Here is a 19,186-nt window from a genome sequence, read left to right on the forward strand (position 1 = left end):
ATATTCCAAGCATTGTACTAAGTGCAGGAGTGGATACAAGCAAATCAGTTTGGACACAGTCCCTGTCCCACGTGGGGCTCACAGTCTTGATCCCCATTTTCCAGATGAGGTAACTGAGGCCCAGAGAAGTAAAATGACTTGCCCAAGATCACACAGCAGACAAGTGATGGGGCCAGTATTAGAACCCAGGTCCTTCTGACTCCCAGGCCCGAGGTCTATCCACTGCATCATGCTGCTTCTCATGCTGCTTCTGCTTCCTACACACCATCACCCTCTAATTTCATCTCTGCTTCAGCCTCGAGCATTTAAGAACTTATTTACACCCTCAGGAGTATAAAAATACAAAGCCACTTCATTTATCATCATCATCTTTATTTATCATCATCATCATCAATGGTATTTATTGAGTGCTTACAGTATGCAAAGCATTGTAATAATAACAATAATAATGCTTATTAAGTGGTTACTATATGTCAAGCACCGGTCTAAGTTAGGTAGGACAGAGTGCCTGTCCCAGATGGTATTCACATTCTTAATCTCCATTTTCCAGATGAGGTAACTGAGGCCCTGAGACTAATAATAATAATAATGTTGGTATTTGTTAAGCACTTACTTTGTGCAGAGCACTGTTCTAAGCACTGGGTAATCAGGTTGCCCCACGTGAGGCTCACAGTTAATCCCCATTTTACAGATGTGGTAACTGAGGCACAGAGAAGTTAAGTGACTTGCCCACAGTCATACAGCTGACAAGTGGCAGAGCCAGGAGTCGAACCCATGACCCCTGACTCCGAAGCCTAGGCTCTTTCCACTGAGCCACACTGCTTCCCTAAGTGAAGTGAAGTGTCTTGCCAAAGGGTCACACAGCAGATGTGACAGAGCCAGGATTAAAACCCAGGTCCTTCTGACTCCCAGGCCCGTGTTCTATCCACTAAGCCATGCTGCTTCTCCTAAGTGTTTGGGAGAGTTGGTAGATATTACCTGTCCACAGTAAGTTTACAGAGGGGGAGATACACATTAATATAAATGATAATTTATAAATAATTTATAGTAGATAATTTGTAGATACATAAATGCTGTGGGACAAACATGAAGGGCCTAAAGGTCACAGATGCAAGGGTAGAGATGATGCACAAGGGAGAGGGAACAGGGGAAGAGAGGGCTTAATTGGGGAAGGCATCCTTTAAGAGATGTGATCTTAATAAGGTTTTGAAGGTGGGGAGAGTGGTGGTCTAGTGTATATGAAAGTGGAGGGAGTTCCAGGCTAAAGGGGGGAAGGGGTTGGTGGAAAAATAGTTAGATTGAGGCACAGTTTCAATTGGTTGATTTTTTACCTCTCTATTTCTAAATATTTTAATGTTTTTCTCCTCCATTAAAGTGTAAGCTTCTGGTGGACAGGGAATGTGTCATTTGGTTATTCTGCACTTCCCAAGCCCCAAGGGCCCAAGCACTTATTAAGCACCAAGTGGGTGTTCAATAAATGCTACCTTTACTGCTTCTAATCCTCCTCTGCTGTCCCACCCTTTCCCCTGGAACCAGAAGTAGGAAAGGAAGGGGAAAGGCCTCATACAGGAGTCTCCTCCTCTACTTACCCTTTCCCTAGCTCACACCCTACCTCCTTGCCACCTGTATACTTCGCACTGCTGCCTGGATCATTTTTCTCAAAAACCACTCTGCACTCCTCTCCACAGCCCTCATATCCTCCAGTGGTTGCCCATACATCTCCATATCAAAATAAATGCCTTATCATTGGCTTTAAGGCACTCAAATACCTTTCTTCCTCCAATCAAATCTCACTCCTCTTCCACTACAACCCAGGCCACACACTTTGGGCCTCTAACTCCAACTGAGTTCAATCCCTGAGTTCAGACAGTTCATCCCTGAACTCCCTCCGCTTTGATATCTAATAGACGACCACTCTCCCCATCTTCAAAGTCCTCCTAAAATCATATCGCCTCCAAGAAGACTTCCCTGACTAAACTTTCATTTCTCCACCCCATTCACCCCATCTTCTGCATCACCTTGGCACATTGGTCTGTACCCCATAGACAGTAATAATACTAATAAAAATAATAGTATTTGTTAAGTGCTTACTATGTACCAGGAACAGTACTAAGCACTAGGATGGACATAAGCAAACCTAGTTGGTCACAGTCTCTGTCTCATGTGGTGCTCCCAGTCTCAATCTCCATTTTACACATGAGGTAACTGAGGCCTAGAGAAGTGAAGTGATTTGCCCAAGGCCACACAGCATACAAGTGGCAGGGCCTGGATTAGAACCTATGACCTCTGACTCCCAGGACCGTGCTCTATCCACCACGCCTTGCTTAGATGCTTTGATCCTCATATCAACCCCAGTCCCCTAACACTTATGTACATAAATTAGGATATTTAATAAAGGCTTACCGTGTGTCAAGCCCTCTACTAAGTGCTGGGGTTGATATGAGATAATCAGGTCCCACATGGGGCTCAGAGCAGCATGGTTTAGTGGAAAGAGCACGGGCTTGGGCGTCAGAGGTCGTGGGTTCTAATCCCGGTACCGCCACTTGTCAACTGTGTGACCTTGGGCAAGTCACTTACCTTCTCTGTGCCTCAGTTACCTCATCTGTAAAAATGGGGATTAAAAAATGTGAGCCCCACGAGGGACAATCTGATCACCCTTTTTCTACCCCAGTGCTTAGAACAGTGCTCAGCACATAGTAAGCACTTAACAAATACCACAGTTATTAAGAGGGAGACCAGGAATTGAATCCCCATTTTGCAGATGAGGGAATTTAGGATCAGAGAAGCTAAGTGATTTTCTCAAGGTCACACAGCAGACAAATGGCAGAATCAGGTTTAGAACACAGAACCTCTGACTCCCAAGCCCATGCTCATTTCATTTGGCCATCCTTCTTTGTTGCTACATGCCCTCATACTCTGATGCTTTCTCTATCAGTAATTTATTTTCATGTTTGTCTACCTGACTAGATTGTAAAGTCCTTGAGGGCAGGGATCATATCTACCAATCCTATTGTATTGTACCCTCCCAATAGCTTAGTACAGTATTCTGGGAAGTGGCCTGTACTAAGTGCTTGCGATAATAATAATTATGGTACTTGTTAATAGTACAAGTTAATCAGGTAGGACAAAGTCCCTGTCCCACAAGGGGCTCACACTCTTAATCTCCATTTTACAGGTAACAGAGGTAGCTGTGGCCCAGAGAAGTGAAGTATCCTGCCCAAGGTCACACAGCAGACTTGTGGCAGAGCTGGGAATAGAACCCAGGTCCTCCTGACTCCCAGGCCCATGCTCAATCCACTACCACGCTGCTTCTGCGGAGAGTACAACAGAGTAAATTGGCAGACTCTACTGTTTCCTTAATAATAATTTATTCATAGACATGGCAATTATGAAGCACTCACTATGTACCAAAGCACTGTTAGCTGTGGGGTAAATTACCAAGATTGTAAGGTTATCAGAACAGACCCCATCTCTACCCAATGGGGGACTCCTATTCTAAAAACTGGGGGTGGGTCTGCCAGGTTTGCCTTGAGCCAAGTGCAGCTTGTTAAGGCAGGGAAGGGCTGGGTTATTAAAGGCACCATTCTGAGGTGGGCTCAGCCTTGGGAGAGGTCAGAGTGCTGGAGGTCGAGGGAAGCTGTGCTTGACTTAGCCAAGGGCAGCTCTGTGGAGATGGCGGAAGCAGGGAACATCACTCACAGGGTTCTGCAGCTGAAAGAGCACCTCAACATGGCCCGTGATCCTAAAAAGGTATCTGTTTCCCAACTGGGTTTTGAAGCACCTGTCTTGATTATACTGCAGCCTGGGGTGGTTTGTGTGTTCTCAAACTTGGCTGTCCAGGCTCTATACAAGCAAAGATGTTGTCAAGTGGAATTGGGTGAAATGAGGGGGTGTCACACATTCCTTCAACCACAGGGCTTCCATCTGCATCACGCAAACCCTGCTTCTTTGTGCCTTGAAACTTTTCTGGGTTACGAATAGCCCCAGTGAATGTGTACTCATTTGGTTTCTAGCAATTCTTGCTCTTTTGAGTTCCAGGGGATTGATAGAATGACAGGTTAGTCTTTGTCTTTGGGACCAAGAATGTGCACAGAGGAATTAATTACAGTGCTAGTGGCTTGCTTGTTTCTACTTGCCTTCTTTCATACCTTCCAGGCATGTTCCTGCTGAGGTATAAAATGCAATGAGCAAGTAGAGAGGCAGGGGTGCAGCACACTGTGAGGTATGCGAAAGTTTGAGACCACCTTCATTCTTGCATTGGGAAACAGCACGGTGTAGTTGATATACGGGCCTGGGAGCCTGAAGGTCATGGGTTCTTATCCCAGAGCAGCCACCTGTGTGCTTTGTGGCCTTGTGCAAGTCACTTCACTTCTCTTGGCCTCAGTTGCCTCATCTGTAAAATGACGATTGAGACTGTGAGCACCATGTGGGAGAGGTATGCTGTCCAATCTGATTAACCTGTATCTATCCCAGTGCTTAGTACAGTTTGTGGCACATAAAAAGTGCTCAAAAGAAATAACTTGCCCAACATCACCTAGCAGGCAAGAGGCAGAGTTGGAATTGGAGCCCCGGTCTACTGCCTCACAGGCCAGAGTTCTTCCCACTAGGCTATGCTAGAGATGCTCTCTCCCTGCCTCGTCCTTGCTAGCCCCACCCCCTGCTTGCTGGTAGGTTTGAGAAAGAGACCCATCACCCTGAAGAGTTGCAGGTAAATTGACTAATTAACACAACGTGACCACAGTTTTCAAAAGGCTTAACTGTTGTACCACTGCAAATGCACAATCTCTGCCTGTGTTAGCCAGTTGTAGGCAGCACAAGGGTTAGGACCCAGATCTCCTGGCTTCCTAGAGCAGCTCTTTCCACTGGACCAACAGCAGGGCTGTTAGAGGGGGAGAAGAACAGTGGTTCTTTTCACAGATGTGGCACAGATGGTAACTTTCCCCACCTCCAAAGCCTTATTGAAGGCACCTTTAGAGGCCTTCCAAGCCTAAGATCTTATTTCTTCTTCTCCCACTCCTTTCTATGTGACAGTTATTTGCTACCTGTAATTCATTCCCCTTCCACCCAACCCCACAGCACCTCTGTACATATCTGTAATTTATTTGTTTATAGTAATGTCTGTTTTCCACCTCTAGTTTGCAAGCTTCTTGTGAGCAGGGAATGTCTACCAATTCTGTTATATTGTACTTGCCCAAGCACACTGCACACAGTAAGCACTCAGTAAATCCAATCAATTGGTTATCTAGTTGATTACAAATAAGTGTTCAGTTTAACATTGGCTGTTAAACTTGTAGCAAAGGCTGAGATCTCTCTGTTCTAAACCCAGAGGTAGTAATACAAAATATGGATTTTTAAAAATTATGGGAATAATTTGGAAAACATTACTACATGTCTAACAAGTTGCAAAGGACAACCTAGTTTCTACTGGAAAAACTCAAAAGACTGGTTAATTTGGACTCTACTCCAGCTGCTTTGGTAAAGTCATTCCACAGCTGTGAGGCCTCTGTGAAAGATTCCCTGACTCAAGTTAGGAATTGTTCTCACACCTGCCTATGCATGAACTTTTTGAAGAAATCAGGTATTTCCTGATCTGGAGTGTTAGTGGCAGTTCAGAAAATAGTTAATAAAATTTTTTTGCTCTAAGAATTCAGCCCCTTGGTCGGCATTTACAAGCAGGAGAGACTATTATTTTTTTAATGGTATTTGTTAAAGCACTTGCTATGTGCCAGGCACTGTAAGCCCATTGTGGGCAGGGATTGTCTTTCTTTGTTGCTGAATTGTACTTTCTCAAGCACTTACTACAGTGCTCTGCAAACAGTAAGCACTCAAATACAATTGAGTGAATACTAGGCACTGGATAGATACAAGATAATCAAGTTGGACACAGTCTATGACCCACATGGGGCTCAATCTTAAGCCCTATTTTACAGATGAGGTAACTGAAGCACAGAGAAGTTAAGAGATTTGCCTAAGGTCACACAGCAGACATAGGACGGCTGGGATTACAACCCAAGTCTTCCTGACTCCTAGGCCCATGCTCTTTCCATTAGGCTACACAGCTATTGGGTAGGGTTTGAACTTGCAAGGATCAGGAGTAGAGAAGAGCTGGAAAAGTATGACTAAGATTGCTCAGATTTTGCTTTCAAAGCAAAAGGAGGGGACTCAGAGAGGGACAAGGATGAGTTAAAGGGGTCTCAGAGGAGGAGGCTCTTATGGTCTAGGGAAAAGATCATGGGCCTGGGAGTCAGAGGACCATGGTTCTAATCCCTGCTCTGCCAGTTGCCTTTTGTGTGACCTTGAGCAAGTAATTTAATGTCTGTGACTCAGTTTCCTCATCTGTAAATTGGGTATTGAGTATCTGTTCTCCCTCCTACTTAAACTGTGATCCCCAAATGGGATGGGGGCTGTGTCTGACTTTTTTTTTTTTAATGGTATTTGCAAAGTCCTTACTATGTGCCAGAACTTTTCTGAGTGCTGCGGTAGACACACAGTAATCAGGTTGGACACAGTTCAATAGTATTTATTGAGCGCTTACTATGTGCAGAGCACTGTATTAAGCACTTGGAATGTACAATTCGGCAACAGATAGAGACAGTCCCTGCCCTTTGACGGGCTTACAGTCTAATTGGGAGAGACAGGCAGACAAGAACAATGGCAATAAATAGTCAAGGGGAAGAACATCTCATTAAAACAATGGCAAATAAATAGAATCGGGGTGATGTACATCTCATTAAACATAATAAATAGGGTGATGAAGATATATACAGTTGAGCGGATGAGTACAGTGCTGAGGGGGTGCGACAGGAGAGGGGGAGGAGGAGAGGGAAAGGGGGGAGAAGAGGGTTTAGCTGCAGAGAGGTGAAGGGGAGGGTAGAGGGAGCAGAGGGAAAAGGGGGGAGCTCAGTCATGTGCCAAATGGGGATTAAGGTGTTAATCCCTATTTTGTAGGTGAGGTAACTGAGATCCTGAGAAGTTGTGTCTTGCCCAAGGTCACACAGCAGACCAGTGGCAGAAATAGTATTAGAATCCAGGTTCTGACTCCCAGGCCTGTATTATATCCACTAGGCCATGCTACTTCTTGAACTCACCTCCTCCAGGAGGCCTCCCAGACTAAGCCCCTCTTTTCCTCTGCTCCTCTCCCATCCTCATCTCCCCCACTCGCTCCCCAGGCTTGGGACTCAGAGGTCATGGGTTCTAATTCCGGTTCCACCATCTGTCAGCTGTGACTGTGGGCAAGTCACTTAACTTCTCGGTGTCTCAGTTCCTTCATCTGGAAAATGGGAATGAAGACTGTGAGCCTCACGTGGGACAACCTGATTACCCTTTATCTACCCCAGCACTTAGAACTGTGCTTGGCATATAGTAAGCACTTAACAAATACCAACATTATTATTATTACCCACCTCTCCACCCCATAGCATGTGTGTATATTTGTATATATTTATAATTCTATTTTTTATTCATGATGTGTATATAGTGCTAATTTTATTTATATTGATGCTATTGATGCCTGTTTACTTGTTTTGATGTCTGTCCACCCCCTGCCACCCTTCTAGACTATGAGCTCGTTGTGGGCAGGGATTGTCTCTGTTACTGAATTGTACTTTCCAAGCACTTACTACAGTGCTCTGCACCCAATAAGTGCTCAATAAATGCATTTGAATGAGTAAATTGAATCTATCCTAGAATTTAGTAAAGTTTCAAGCACATAGGAAGTGCTTGACAAAAATATCATTATTATCAGCTGGTATCCGTACTTGTCTATGAAACAAAGACAAAGTGACCATCAGAAAAGTTCAAAGAATGATGGGAAATGTGAAAAGGTCATCTGAACAACAGTCCTAAAACCAAAATTGTGAAATAGTGACAATTTCATAGCATAGACTTTATTCTGTTAACTCTGGGAATTCTGATATTCCTACTAATGTGGTGTTTTTTTGGTCTATATTTTCCAAGTGCCCTCTTTTAACTATCTGATTCAGAATTGCAAGCTTAGTCAACCATGGTCCAGCTCTTTCTAAGCTAAAGCTTTACAGAGCAGTTTCAGTGCACATATTCATTTTATAGAGTGGATTTAGAATATTCAGGTGCAAAACCAACAGTTCAGTGTGGCTCTGTTATAGTTAGCAGCTTAACTTGCAAGTCCAGAGTTGTATTATAATGGTGAAGAGATGTATGCTGATGGCAGTGATTAATTCTGTGCATGATGTTGTAAAGCAACATGGCCCACTGTAAAGAACACGGACCTGGGAGTCAGAGAACCTGGGTTCTAATCTCAGCTCTGCCATCTGCCTGCTGAGTAATTTGGGCAAATCACTCCTCCTCGACCTCTCAGCTGCCTTCGACACTGTAGATCATCCCCTTCTCCTCCATACCTTATCTCACCTTAGCTTCACGGACTCTGTCCTCTCCTGGTTCTCCTCTTAAATGTGTGGCTGTTCATTCTCGGTCTCCTTCGCAGGCTCCTCCTCCCCCTCCCATCCTCTAACTGTAGGGGTTTCTCAAGGGTCAGTTCTTGGCCCTGTTCTGTTCTCCATCTACACTCACTCCCTTGGTGAACTCATTCGCTCCCAGGGCTTCAACTATCATCTCTATGCAGATGACACACAAATCTACATATCCCCTCTTCTCTCCTCCTCCCTTCAGGCTCGTATCTCCTCCTGCCTCCAGGATGTCTCCATGTGGATGTCTGCCTGCCACCTAAAACTCAACATGTCCAAAACTGAGCTCCTTATCTTCCCTCCCAAGCCCTATCACTGTCCCTGTCACTGTGGATGGTATGACCATCCTTCCTGTCTCTCAAGCCTGCAACCTTGGTGTCATCCTTGACTCAGCTCTCTTTCACCCCACACATCCAGTCCGTCACCAATGCCTGCCAGTATCACCTTTTACAATATCGCCAAGATCCGCCCTTTCCTCTCCATTCAAACGGCTATCTTACTGGTACAGGCTCTCATAATATCCCGGCTGGATTATTGTCAGCCTTCTCTCTGATCTCCCTTCCTCCTGTCTCTCCCCGCTCCAGTCTATTCTTCATTCCGCTGCCTGGATCATCTTCCTACAGAAACACTCTGGGCATGTCACTCCCCTCCTTAAAATCCTCCAGTGGTTGCCTATGAACCTCCACATGAAACAAACTTCTCATTCTGGGCTTCAAGGCTCTCCATCACCTTGCCCCCTCCTACTTTTCCTGCCTTTTCTCTTTCTACTGCCCACCCCACATGCTCCGCTCCTCTGCCACCCACCTCCTCACTGTTCCCCATTCACGCCTATTCCGCCGTCGACCTCTGGCCCACGTCCTACCACTGTCCTGGAATGCCCTCCCTGCTCACTTCCGCCAAACCAACTCTCATCCCCTCTTCAAAGTCCTACTGAGAGCTCACCTCCTCCAAGAGGCCTTCCCAGACTGAGCTTCCCCTTCTCCCTCTGCTCCCTCTCTCCTCCCCTTCACCTCCCCTCAGCTAAGCCCCCTTTTCCCCCTTTCCCTCTGCTCCTCCCCCTCTCCTTTCCCCTCCCCTCAGCACTGTACTCATTTGCATATATTTTTATTACCCTATTTTTTTAATGAGGTATACATCCCCTTGATTCTATTTATCGTGATTAAGTTGTTTTTGTCCATCTGTCTCCCCCGATTAGACTTTAAGCCCGTCAATGGGCAGTGATTGTCTCTATCTGTTGCCGAATTGTACATTCCAAGTGCTTAGTATAGTTCTCTGCACATAGCACTCAATAAATACTATTGAATGAATTTCTCTGAGCCTCAGTTTCCTCATTATGGGAATTCAATACTTTGTCTCCCTCCTCCTCAAATGAGACAGGGATTGTATCTGACTTAACTCTTGTATCTACCACAGCACTAAGTACAGAGCTTAACCCATAAATACCATTATTGTAATTGTAATTATGACCCACAAGAAAAATAAGGTAGCTGTAATTTTATCCAATTAATAGTATTTATTGAGGGTTTAAGCACTATATTAAATGCTTGGGAGAGTGCAATACAATAGAACTGGGAGACATATTCCCTGCCCACAAGGACCTTACAATCTAGAGGGGGAGACAGACATTAAAATAATTTACAAATATGTTCATAAGTGTTGTGGGGCTGAGGGTGGAGTGATTACCAAGTGCTTAAAAGGATACTAATCCAAGTGCAAGGATGCGGCAGAGGGAAGAGAGAGGAGGAAATGAGAACTTAATCAGGGAAGGCCTCTTGAAGGAGGTATGACTTTTATAAGGTTTTGAAGGTAGAGGAAAATAGCCATCTGTCATGTGAAGGGGTGGGAGGGTTTGGGGAGGAGTTTCAGGCCAGAGGCAAAATGTGAGCAAGGGATCAGTGGTGAGGCAGATGAGATGAAGGAATAGTAAGCAGCTGGGTGTTAGATGAGTGAAGTGTGCAGGTTGAATTGTAATAGAAAATCAACAACGTAGGTAATGAGGAGCCAAGCTGTTGGAGTGCTTTAAAGACAAAGGCAAGGAATTTCTGTTTTATGCAGAGGTGGATGAGCAACCATTGGAGATTCTTGAGGAGTGGGAAAACATGGACCAAACATTTTTTAGAAACATAATTCATTCATTCAATAGTATTTATTGAGCGCTTACTATGTGCAGAGCACTGTACTAAGCGCTTGGGAAGAACAAGTCGGCAACAGATAGAGACAGTCCCTGCCGTTTGACGGGCTTACAGTCTAATCGGGGGAGACGGACAGACAAGAACAATGGCACTAAACAGCGTCAAGGGGAAGAACATCTCGTAAAAACAATGGCAACTAAATAGAATCAAGGCGATGTACAATTCATTAACAAAATAAATAGGGTAACGAAAATATATACAGTTGAGCGGACGGGTACAGTGCTGTGGGGATGGGAAGGGAGAGGTGGAGGAGCAGAGGGAAAAGGGGAAAATGAGGCTTTAGCTGCGGAGAGGTAAAGGGGGGATGGCAGAAGGAGTAGAGGGGGAAGAGGAGCTCAGTCTGGGAAGGCCTCGTGGAGGAGGTGATTTTTAAGTAAGGTTTTGAAGAGGGAAAGAGAATCAGTTTGGCGGAGGTGAGGAGGGAGGGCGTTCCAGGACCGCGGGAGGACGTGGCCCGGGGGTCGACGGCGGGATGGGCGAGACCGAGGGACGGTGAGGAGGTGGGTGGCGGAGGAGCGGAGCGTGCGGGGTGGGCGGTAGAAAGAGAGAAGGGAGGAGAGGTAGGAAGGGGCAAGGTGATGGAGAGCCTTGAAGCCTAGAGTGAGGAGTTTTTGTTTGGAGCGGAGGTCGATAGGCAACCACTGGAGTTGTTTAAGAAGGGGAGTGACATGCCCAGATCGTTTCTGCAGGAAGATGAGCCGGGCAGCGGAGTGAAGAATAGACCGGAGCGGGGCGAGAGAGGAGGAAGGGAGGTCAGAGAGAAGGCTGACACAGTAGTCTAGCCGGGATATGACGAGAGCCCGTAATAGTAAGGTAGCCGTTTGGGTGGAGAGGAAAGGGCGGATCTTGGCGATATTGTATAGGTGAAACCGGCAGGTCTTGGTAACGGATAGGATGTGTGGGGTGAACGAGAGGGACGAGTCAAGGATGACACCGAGATTGCGGGCCTGCGGGACGGGAAGGATGGTCGTGCCATCCACGGTGATGGAGAAGTCTGGGAGCGGACCGGGCTTGGGAGGGAAGATGAGGAGCTCAGTCTTGCTCATGTTGAGTTTTAGGTGGCGGGCAGACATCCAGGTGGAGACGTCCCGGAGGCAGGAGGAGATGCGAGCCTGAAGGGAGGGGGAGAGGACAGGGGCAGAGATGTAGATCTGCGTGTCATCTGCGTAGAGATGGTAGTCAAAGCCGTGAGAGCGAATGAGTTCACCGAGGGAGTGAGTGTAAATGGAGAACAGAAGAGGGCCAAGAACTGACCCTTGAGGAACTCCAACAGTTAAAGGATGGGAGGGGGAGGAGGCTCCAGCGTAGGAGACCGAGAATGATCGGCCAGAGAGGTAAGAGGAGAACCAGGAGAGGACAGAGTCCGTGAAGCCAAGGTGAGATAAGGTATGGAGGAGGAGGGGATGGTCGACAGTGTCAAAGGCAGCAGAGAGGTCAAGGAGGATCAGAATGGAGTAGGAGCCATTGGATTTGGTAAGAAGGAGGTCATGGGTGACCTTAGAGAGAGCAGTCTCGGTAGAGTGGAGGGGACGGAAGCCAGATTGGAGGGGGTCTAGGAGAGAATGGGAGTTAAGGAATTCTAGGCATCGATTGTAGACGACTCGTTCTAAGATTTTGGAAAGGAAGGGTAGTAGGGAGATAGGACGATAACTGGAGGGGGAAGTGGGGTCAAGAGCGGGTTTTTTTAGGATGGGGGAGACGTGGGCGTGTTTGAAGGCAGAGGGGAAGGAGCCCTTGGAGATTGAGTGGTTAAAAATAGAAGTTAAGGAAGGGAGGAGGGCAGGGGCGATGGTTTTAAGAAGGTGAGAGGGAATGGGGTCCGAGGCGCAGGTGGAGGGGGTGGCACTTGCGAGGAGGGAGGAGATCTCCTCTGAGGATACTGCAGGGAAGGATGGGAAAGTAGGGGAGGGGGTTGTTGGGGGGGAGGGGAGAGGCGGAGGGGTGACTTTGGGGAGCTCAGACCTGATCGTGTTGATTTTCGTGAGGAAATAGTCTAGGCAGTAGAATGAAGTAGTATGGATTGGCATGGGGAGAGACAGAAGGCAGGGGAATTAGTAAGGAGGCTGATGCAGTAGTCAAGATAAAGTTAGGTGTTTGGATTAGGGTAGCAGCAGTTTGGATGGAGAGGAAAGGATGGATTTTAGTGATGTTGTGAAAATGGAACCAACAGGATTTGGTGACAAACTGAATATGTGGGTTGAATGAGAGATACTATTTGAGGACAATGCTAAGGTTATTGGTTTGTGAGACAGGATAGTGTTGTTATCCTCAGTAGATACAAGATAATAAACCAATCAATGGTATTTATTGGGAATTTACTGTGCACAGAGCACTGTACTAAACACTTTGAAGAGTACAGTTCAATAGAATTGGTAGACTAAATCCCTTCCCACAAGGAATTTACAATCTGGAGTGGGAGAAAGACACTAAACTAAATTACAGGTATGTGCATAAGTCTTGTGGCTGGTGGATGAGTATCAGGTGCTTAAGCAATACAGATCCAATTACATAGGCTGTGCAGAAGGGAGAGCATGAGGGGAAATTAGGTCTTAATGGGGAGAAACTTTTTGGAGGAGATATGGTCTTGAAGGTGGCGCTAGTGGTGGTTAATCAGATATGAAGGGGAAGTTCCATGCCAGAGGGAGGATGTGGACAAGAGTTTAATACTATAGATGTGGTTTGAGGTACATTGATTAGGCTGGGATTAGAGAACCAAAGTGTGGAGACTGGCTTGTAGTAGGATCGAGTGCCTTAGATTGAGGAGTTTCTATTTATAGCAGAAGTGGATGGGCAAACACTGGGAATTCTTGAGAAGAGGGCAGATATGGACTGAACACTTTTAGGAAAATGATCTGACCATCAGAGTGAAGTATGGGTTGGAGAGGGGAGAGGTAGTCAATGGGGAGGTCAGCAATGAGGCTGATACAGCGGTCAATTCCTGATAAGTGTTTGAATCAGCATAGTAGCAGTTTGGATGGAGACGAAAGGGTGAATTCTGGAGATGTTGTGAAGGTAGATCCAACAGGATTTGGTGACAGACCGATTATATGGTTTGAATAAGAGAAATGAGTCAATCATACTAAGGTTACAGTTTGTGGGCCAGGGACAAAAGTGGTGTTGGGCGAGGCCAGGGTTTGGGTAGGAAGAGAATTCTGTTTTGTCCATGTTAAGTTAGAGGTGTTGGTGGTACATACAAGTAGAGATGTCCTGAAGGCAGCAGAAAAGTGAAACTGCAGAGAAGGAGAGAGATAGGGCTGGAAAGGTAGATTTAGGAATCATACATTAAAAGAGTTCTTCAAAATGAGTTCTTCAAGGGACTGGGTATAGATGGCAAATAGAAGGGGATCCAAAACTGAGCCTTGAGGATTCTTCCCCGCCCCGCACATAGAGGTGAGAGGGATGGGAGGAGGGTGTTTTTTTTTGTTTGTTTGTTTGTTTTTGGGGTTTTTTAAAGACCATTCTAGGCTGTAAGCTCATTGTGTCTATAAATTCTCTTATACTATATTCTCCCAAGTGCTTAGTATGTGCTCTGCACACAGTAAGCACTTAATAAATATGATTAATTGTTGGGTTGTTTTGGTTTTTTGTCGGATTGGATGCAAGCGCTGCCCTGTGTGGGGCTCACCTTCTGAGGGATGTAGAATAAGCATTTAACCCCATTTTATACATGAGGAATTTGAAATACCCAGAAAGTAAGTGGTAGAATCAGGGCTAGATTGCTTTCAAAACGATCTTATTTCCTTGCATCCTGAAAGCCACGTAGGTTAGTCGTGTCGGTTTAAATCATCCTTGGCCATGTGTGACTATGGCGTGGATGACTTGTCCAAGACAGGGGATGGTGAGAAACAGCATGGCTTGTGAGCAGCAGTGTGGCCTAAAGAAGCAGTATGGCTCAGTGGCTTGGGAGTCAGAGGTCATGGGTTCTAATCCTGAATCCACTGCTTGTCAGCTATGTGATTTTGGGCAAGTCACTTCACTTCTCTGTGCCTCATTTACCTCATCTATAAAATGGGGATTAAAACTGTGAGCCCCACGTGGGACAACCCGATTACCTTGTATCTCCCCAACACTTAGAACAGTGCTTTGCACATAGTAAGTGCTTAACAAATACCACTATTATTATTATTAATAGTAGAGAAAGAACTAGGTTCAAATCCCAGCTCTGCTACTGGCCTGCTGTGACCTTGGGCAAGTCAATGGCATAGTGGCTAGAGCATGGACCTCGGAGTCAGAAAGTCATGGGTTCTAATCCCGCTTCTGCCACCTGTCTGCTGTGTGACCTTGGGCAAGTCGCTTCACTTCTCTTTGCCTTAGTTACTTCACCTGTGAAAATGGGGATTGAGACTGAGAGCTTCACACAGGACAGGGACTGTGTCCAACCTGATTTGCTTGTCTCCACCCCAGCAGTAGTACAATGCCTGGCACATATTAAGGGCTTAACAAATACCACAATTAACATCTCTGTGCCTCAGTTACCTCATCTGCAAAATGGTGATTAAAATTGTGTCCCATGTGAGACAGGGACTGGGTCCAACCTGATTATCTTGAATCTACCCCAGTGCTTAGTACAATGCCTGACACATAGGTGCTTAACAAATATCACAATTATTATTATTTTGCCCAGCGGAGAGAAGTCTGGTGCCCTGCAGTCTCATGGTTGCTGCAGAGCTAGAGCAGGGGCCAGAGGGAGAATTAGTAGGGAATGAGAGCAGCCTGTCTGCAGCCATAGACATCATCTCTAGTTAACACAAAAATGAGGGGCCAGGCTGCTGGGAAATGGCTTTTGTTCCGCTCTAATGGAGGCTCCAGGGAGCCAGGAAAGTCCCTGCTATGGGGCAAGCTCATCCAAGTCTTCTTTCAGTGAATAATGTAACATTAATATTAGGCTGTTTTCTTGCATGACTGGCCTTAAATTCCCCCCCATGTCACTGTGGAGGTTCAAGATGTGTTTTCTCTTTGTACTAAAAAGCTGTCAGAGAACAGGGAGATAGGAGGTGACATGCATCCAAAATATTCACAATTGTATATATTCCTAGAAAGTTTATTTAAAGTGTTTGACACTTGATGGGTAAGGTGGTCACTGATGGCCAGCCCTCACCGATACCAGAGGACAAGAAATGGGCATGCAGTGAAGCATAATGGCCTTTAACAGGACACTCTGTGGCAGTCCATATGAGCCTGCCTGGACTTAGTGTGTCACCAGGTGGACTCCTGAGCCCTCCCTTGCTCTAGATGCTCCATTTCCCTCGCAGTTCCTCTTATACACTGGGGGCACTTCCTGGCCCAGGACACCAGAGCCGAGGTTCAGGCAGACTGGCCTTGGAAAATCAAAATGTGACTTGGAGATATTTTGTGCCATATCTTTACTAGAAAGTTTACGGGCCAGATGCAAACCTGACGGTCTGGAACAAAATGGGATGACGCCCACCTTAACAATAACCTTGGAATGAAGCTGACAATGTTAGTTTGCAGATTGCCTTGCTTTTATACTTAACAAGCAGATTTTGCCAACAATAGAAAGGCTTTTAGCCAAAAAGAATATACTGTAGCCATTTAATTTCCAGAGTTGATTCAGAGTTCAACAAATGCTATCATTTGTCTGTACGCATTGTGAGGCATTCCTCACTGCTTCTACTTCTTTCTAATATACCTCTTTTCCTATCCCTCTGACTTCCCAAGCTTTGGGGACCCCAACTCAGTGGGATTAAGGGTGGGGAGATGGGAGAGAGAATGGGATGTGGTTCTCCTATCCAAACCACTAAATGTCTCTTCTTGGTCTTTTTCCTGTGGCTCTTTGCATTACTAAAAATGCCACTTATCTGGCTTTTGCCACCCTGTTTCCCAACATAATGTGCTATACATGTCTTTTTCAACCTTATTGCTATCTCTAGATTCTACCCATTGGTCTTGCCTCTCTCCTCCCATTTTTCCATCCTTTTTACCCATGTCAAGAAATTGCATTTGTGTACACTATCCCTAAGATTCTCTTTTTTAAAAAAAATCGTATTTGTTAAGCCCTTACTGTGTACCAGGCACTCTACTAAGCACTGGGGTAGATGCAAGATAGCTAGGTTGGACACAGTCCCTGTCCCACATGGGGCTCACAATCTTAATCCCCATTTTACAGATAAGGCATCTGAGGCCAGGGAAGTGAAGTGACTTGTCCAAGGTCACATAGCAAACAAGTGGTAGAGGTGGGATTAGGACCCAGGTCCTTCAGACTCCCAGGCTTGTGCTCTAGGCTATGCTGCTTCCCTCCTTCTCTTCCCCACCCACCTGCAGCTCTAAAGACTGTTTTGTATGAAGCAGAGTTCCACTCAGTCTGACTAGAAACAAAAGTTGGCACCAGGCAGATAGGAAGGAAAAAAGAGAAATACTTCTAAATTGGAGTGGGGATACTTTTGTATTTTCTAGTTCTAAATTGTGTGTGTGTGTGTGTGTGTGTGAAAGTTGAAGGAATCACTTTGCTGGGTCAGAAGTTATTTGGAAAAAAGTCAGTGCTGGTGAGCTATTTGGAATGTTGGCTGGCTTTCCTGATGTGGGGAGACAGAGGGCTTCAGTTAGGTTTTGCATGAGGATTTCCACGAACTAAGCTGGAATGGCACCTGCTGTTTACTCAGCAGCAGGTTCACATCACCTCCCCTGTAGCATTCCTCTGGCTCAGAGGGGAACAAATTAGAAGACTCCTAATAGGCATAGAAAAGACCTGAATTTAGCCAGCCAAATCTGACCCTTTAAGGGTGGCTGCTGAGGTGTGGAGGAGTGCCAAATTATCCTTCCACTTGGATTAGCCACTTTCTGAAGAGATTTCACTCAGAAAGAACAGAGAAGTGTGACCTAGTGGAAAAAGCAAAGGTCTGGGAATTGGAGGACCTGAATTCTAATCCTCACTTTGCCACTTGGTTGCCATGCGACCTGGGGCAAGTCACTTCACTTCTCTGAACCTAATACCTCATCTGTAAAATGTGGGCAGGGAATGTCTGTTTATTGTTATATTGTACTCTACCAAGCACATAGTACAGTGCTTTGCACCCAATAAGTGCTCAATAAATATGAATGAATGAAAATAGGGGTTAAGACTATGAGGTCCATGTAAGACATGGACTGAGTCCAAACTAATATATCTTGTATCTACCCCAATGCCTAATACAGTGCCTGGCATATAGTAAGCACTTAACAGATAACATTTTTTTTTAAAGAAACTGTTCAATATGATGAGATCATTACTCCTGGAACGCCAAGTGTTAAAGCCTTCTCTCTTCAACCATTATTGTTGTTGTTATTATTCTCTTAGTATCTCTCTTGTGGAAACATCAGCCTCAAAGTTTTCCTCTTGGGTTTACCCTGGTGACCCTTGGCCTGCTGAGGGAAATGAGCACCCAACATTGTCTCCCAGCAAACACTCAAGATGACAATGTGGTTGGTCTTTCTTCTTGGTTAGACTGAGTGCTGGAGGCTTTTTTTTATTTTGGGGTTTTTTTTTTTTCTTTTCTCCCTACTTTCCTAGTACCCTCTTTCTTGGTGGGTTTTTCCTCTGTGATTGGTTGCATTTCAGCTGATGTCATTGGTTGTGTGTGTGTGTGTGTGTGTATGTGTGTACTATATTACAGTATAGTCACAGCTCTTGATCAGCCAAAATCTATGTATCTCAGAGTTATTGAGAATAAAAATGAGAAGCAATGGGAGAAGATTTTGATGACGATATTTAAGTGTTTACTATGGGCACTGAGGTAAATGCAAGCTAATCAGATTGGATACAGTCCCATGTCCCTGATTAGCTTATATACCTGTTCTACATGGGGCTAACGGTCTTAATCTCCATTTTACAGATGAAACATAGAGAAGTTAAAAGACTTACCCATGGTCACGCAGCAGACAAGCTGCAGAGCTGGCCTTAGAACCCAGGTCCTTCTGACTCCCAGGCCCATGTTTTATCCACTAGGCCAAATGCTCTGCAAAAAACAATGTATTATTATCAATACTATTATAATTTCCAGTCTTGACTGGAGAAGCAGTGTGGTCTAGTGGAAAGAGCAGAGGAGTGGGAGTCAGGAAACCTGTGTCCAAATCCCAGGTCCACCACTTGCGTGTTGAGACCTTGGGCAAGATCTGAAGTTCTCTGTGCTTCAGCTCCCTCATCTATAAAATGAAGATTAAATATTTTTTTGCCTCCTACTTAGAATGAACATTCTGTGTCTGACCTGATTGACTTCTACCTAGTCAATGTTTAGCACAGTGTTTGATACCTAAGTGCTTAACAAATATCACAATTATTATTATTATTTCTATTATTATTATTTACCAGTATGAAGCCAAACTTTTCCCCTTCCTGGATTTGTGTGGGTTATTTTTAGATTCAGAGGGCATTAACCTCTATTAAATTTTGAATTTCATCTCTCTTTCCCAAAGGGTGGAAGACTTGCCCCATATAGCATTCTCCACCAGATTGAAAGGTATCTTTTCCAGGTACCCAACAGCTACTTGAATTTCAAATGAAATGACTCCAATTTATAGGAAAGGTTTGTTGTCAAAGTCTTAAATTCTTTGTGCATT

General features: G+C 45.2%; 1 protein-coding gene across 2 annotated transcripts in view; it reads left to right on the plus strand.

Moving 5' to 3' along the window:
- Positions 1–3,583: 3,583 nt before the first annotated feature.
- LOC100088046 (elongin-A-like) overlaps positions 3,584–19,186 on the plus strand; it is a 69,247-nt gene continuing 53,644 nt past the window's right edge. For both annotated transcript variants that reach the window (XM_029051334.2, XM_029051250.2), the window contains exon 1: positions 3,584–3,750. In XM_029051334.2, the coding sequence (XP_028907167.1) occupies positions 3,673–3,750 (78 nt within the window). In that variant the 5' untranslated portion in view covers positions 3,584–3,672. The remainder of the gene's footprint in view (positions 3,751–19,186) is intronic.

This window comes from Ornithorhynchus anatinus, chromosome 1, assembly GCF_004115215.2.
Source record: "Ornithorhynchus anatinus isolate Pmale09 chromosome 1, mOrnAna1.pri.v4, whole genome shotgun sequence".
Lineage (NCBI taxonomy): Eukaryota > Metazoa > Chordata > Mammalia > Monotremata > Ornithorhynchidae > Ornithorhynchus > Ornithorhynchus anatinus.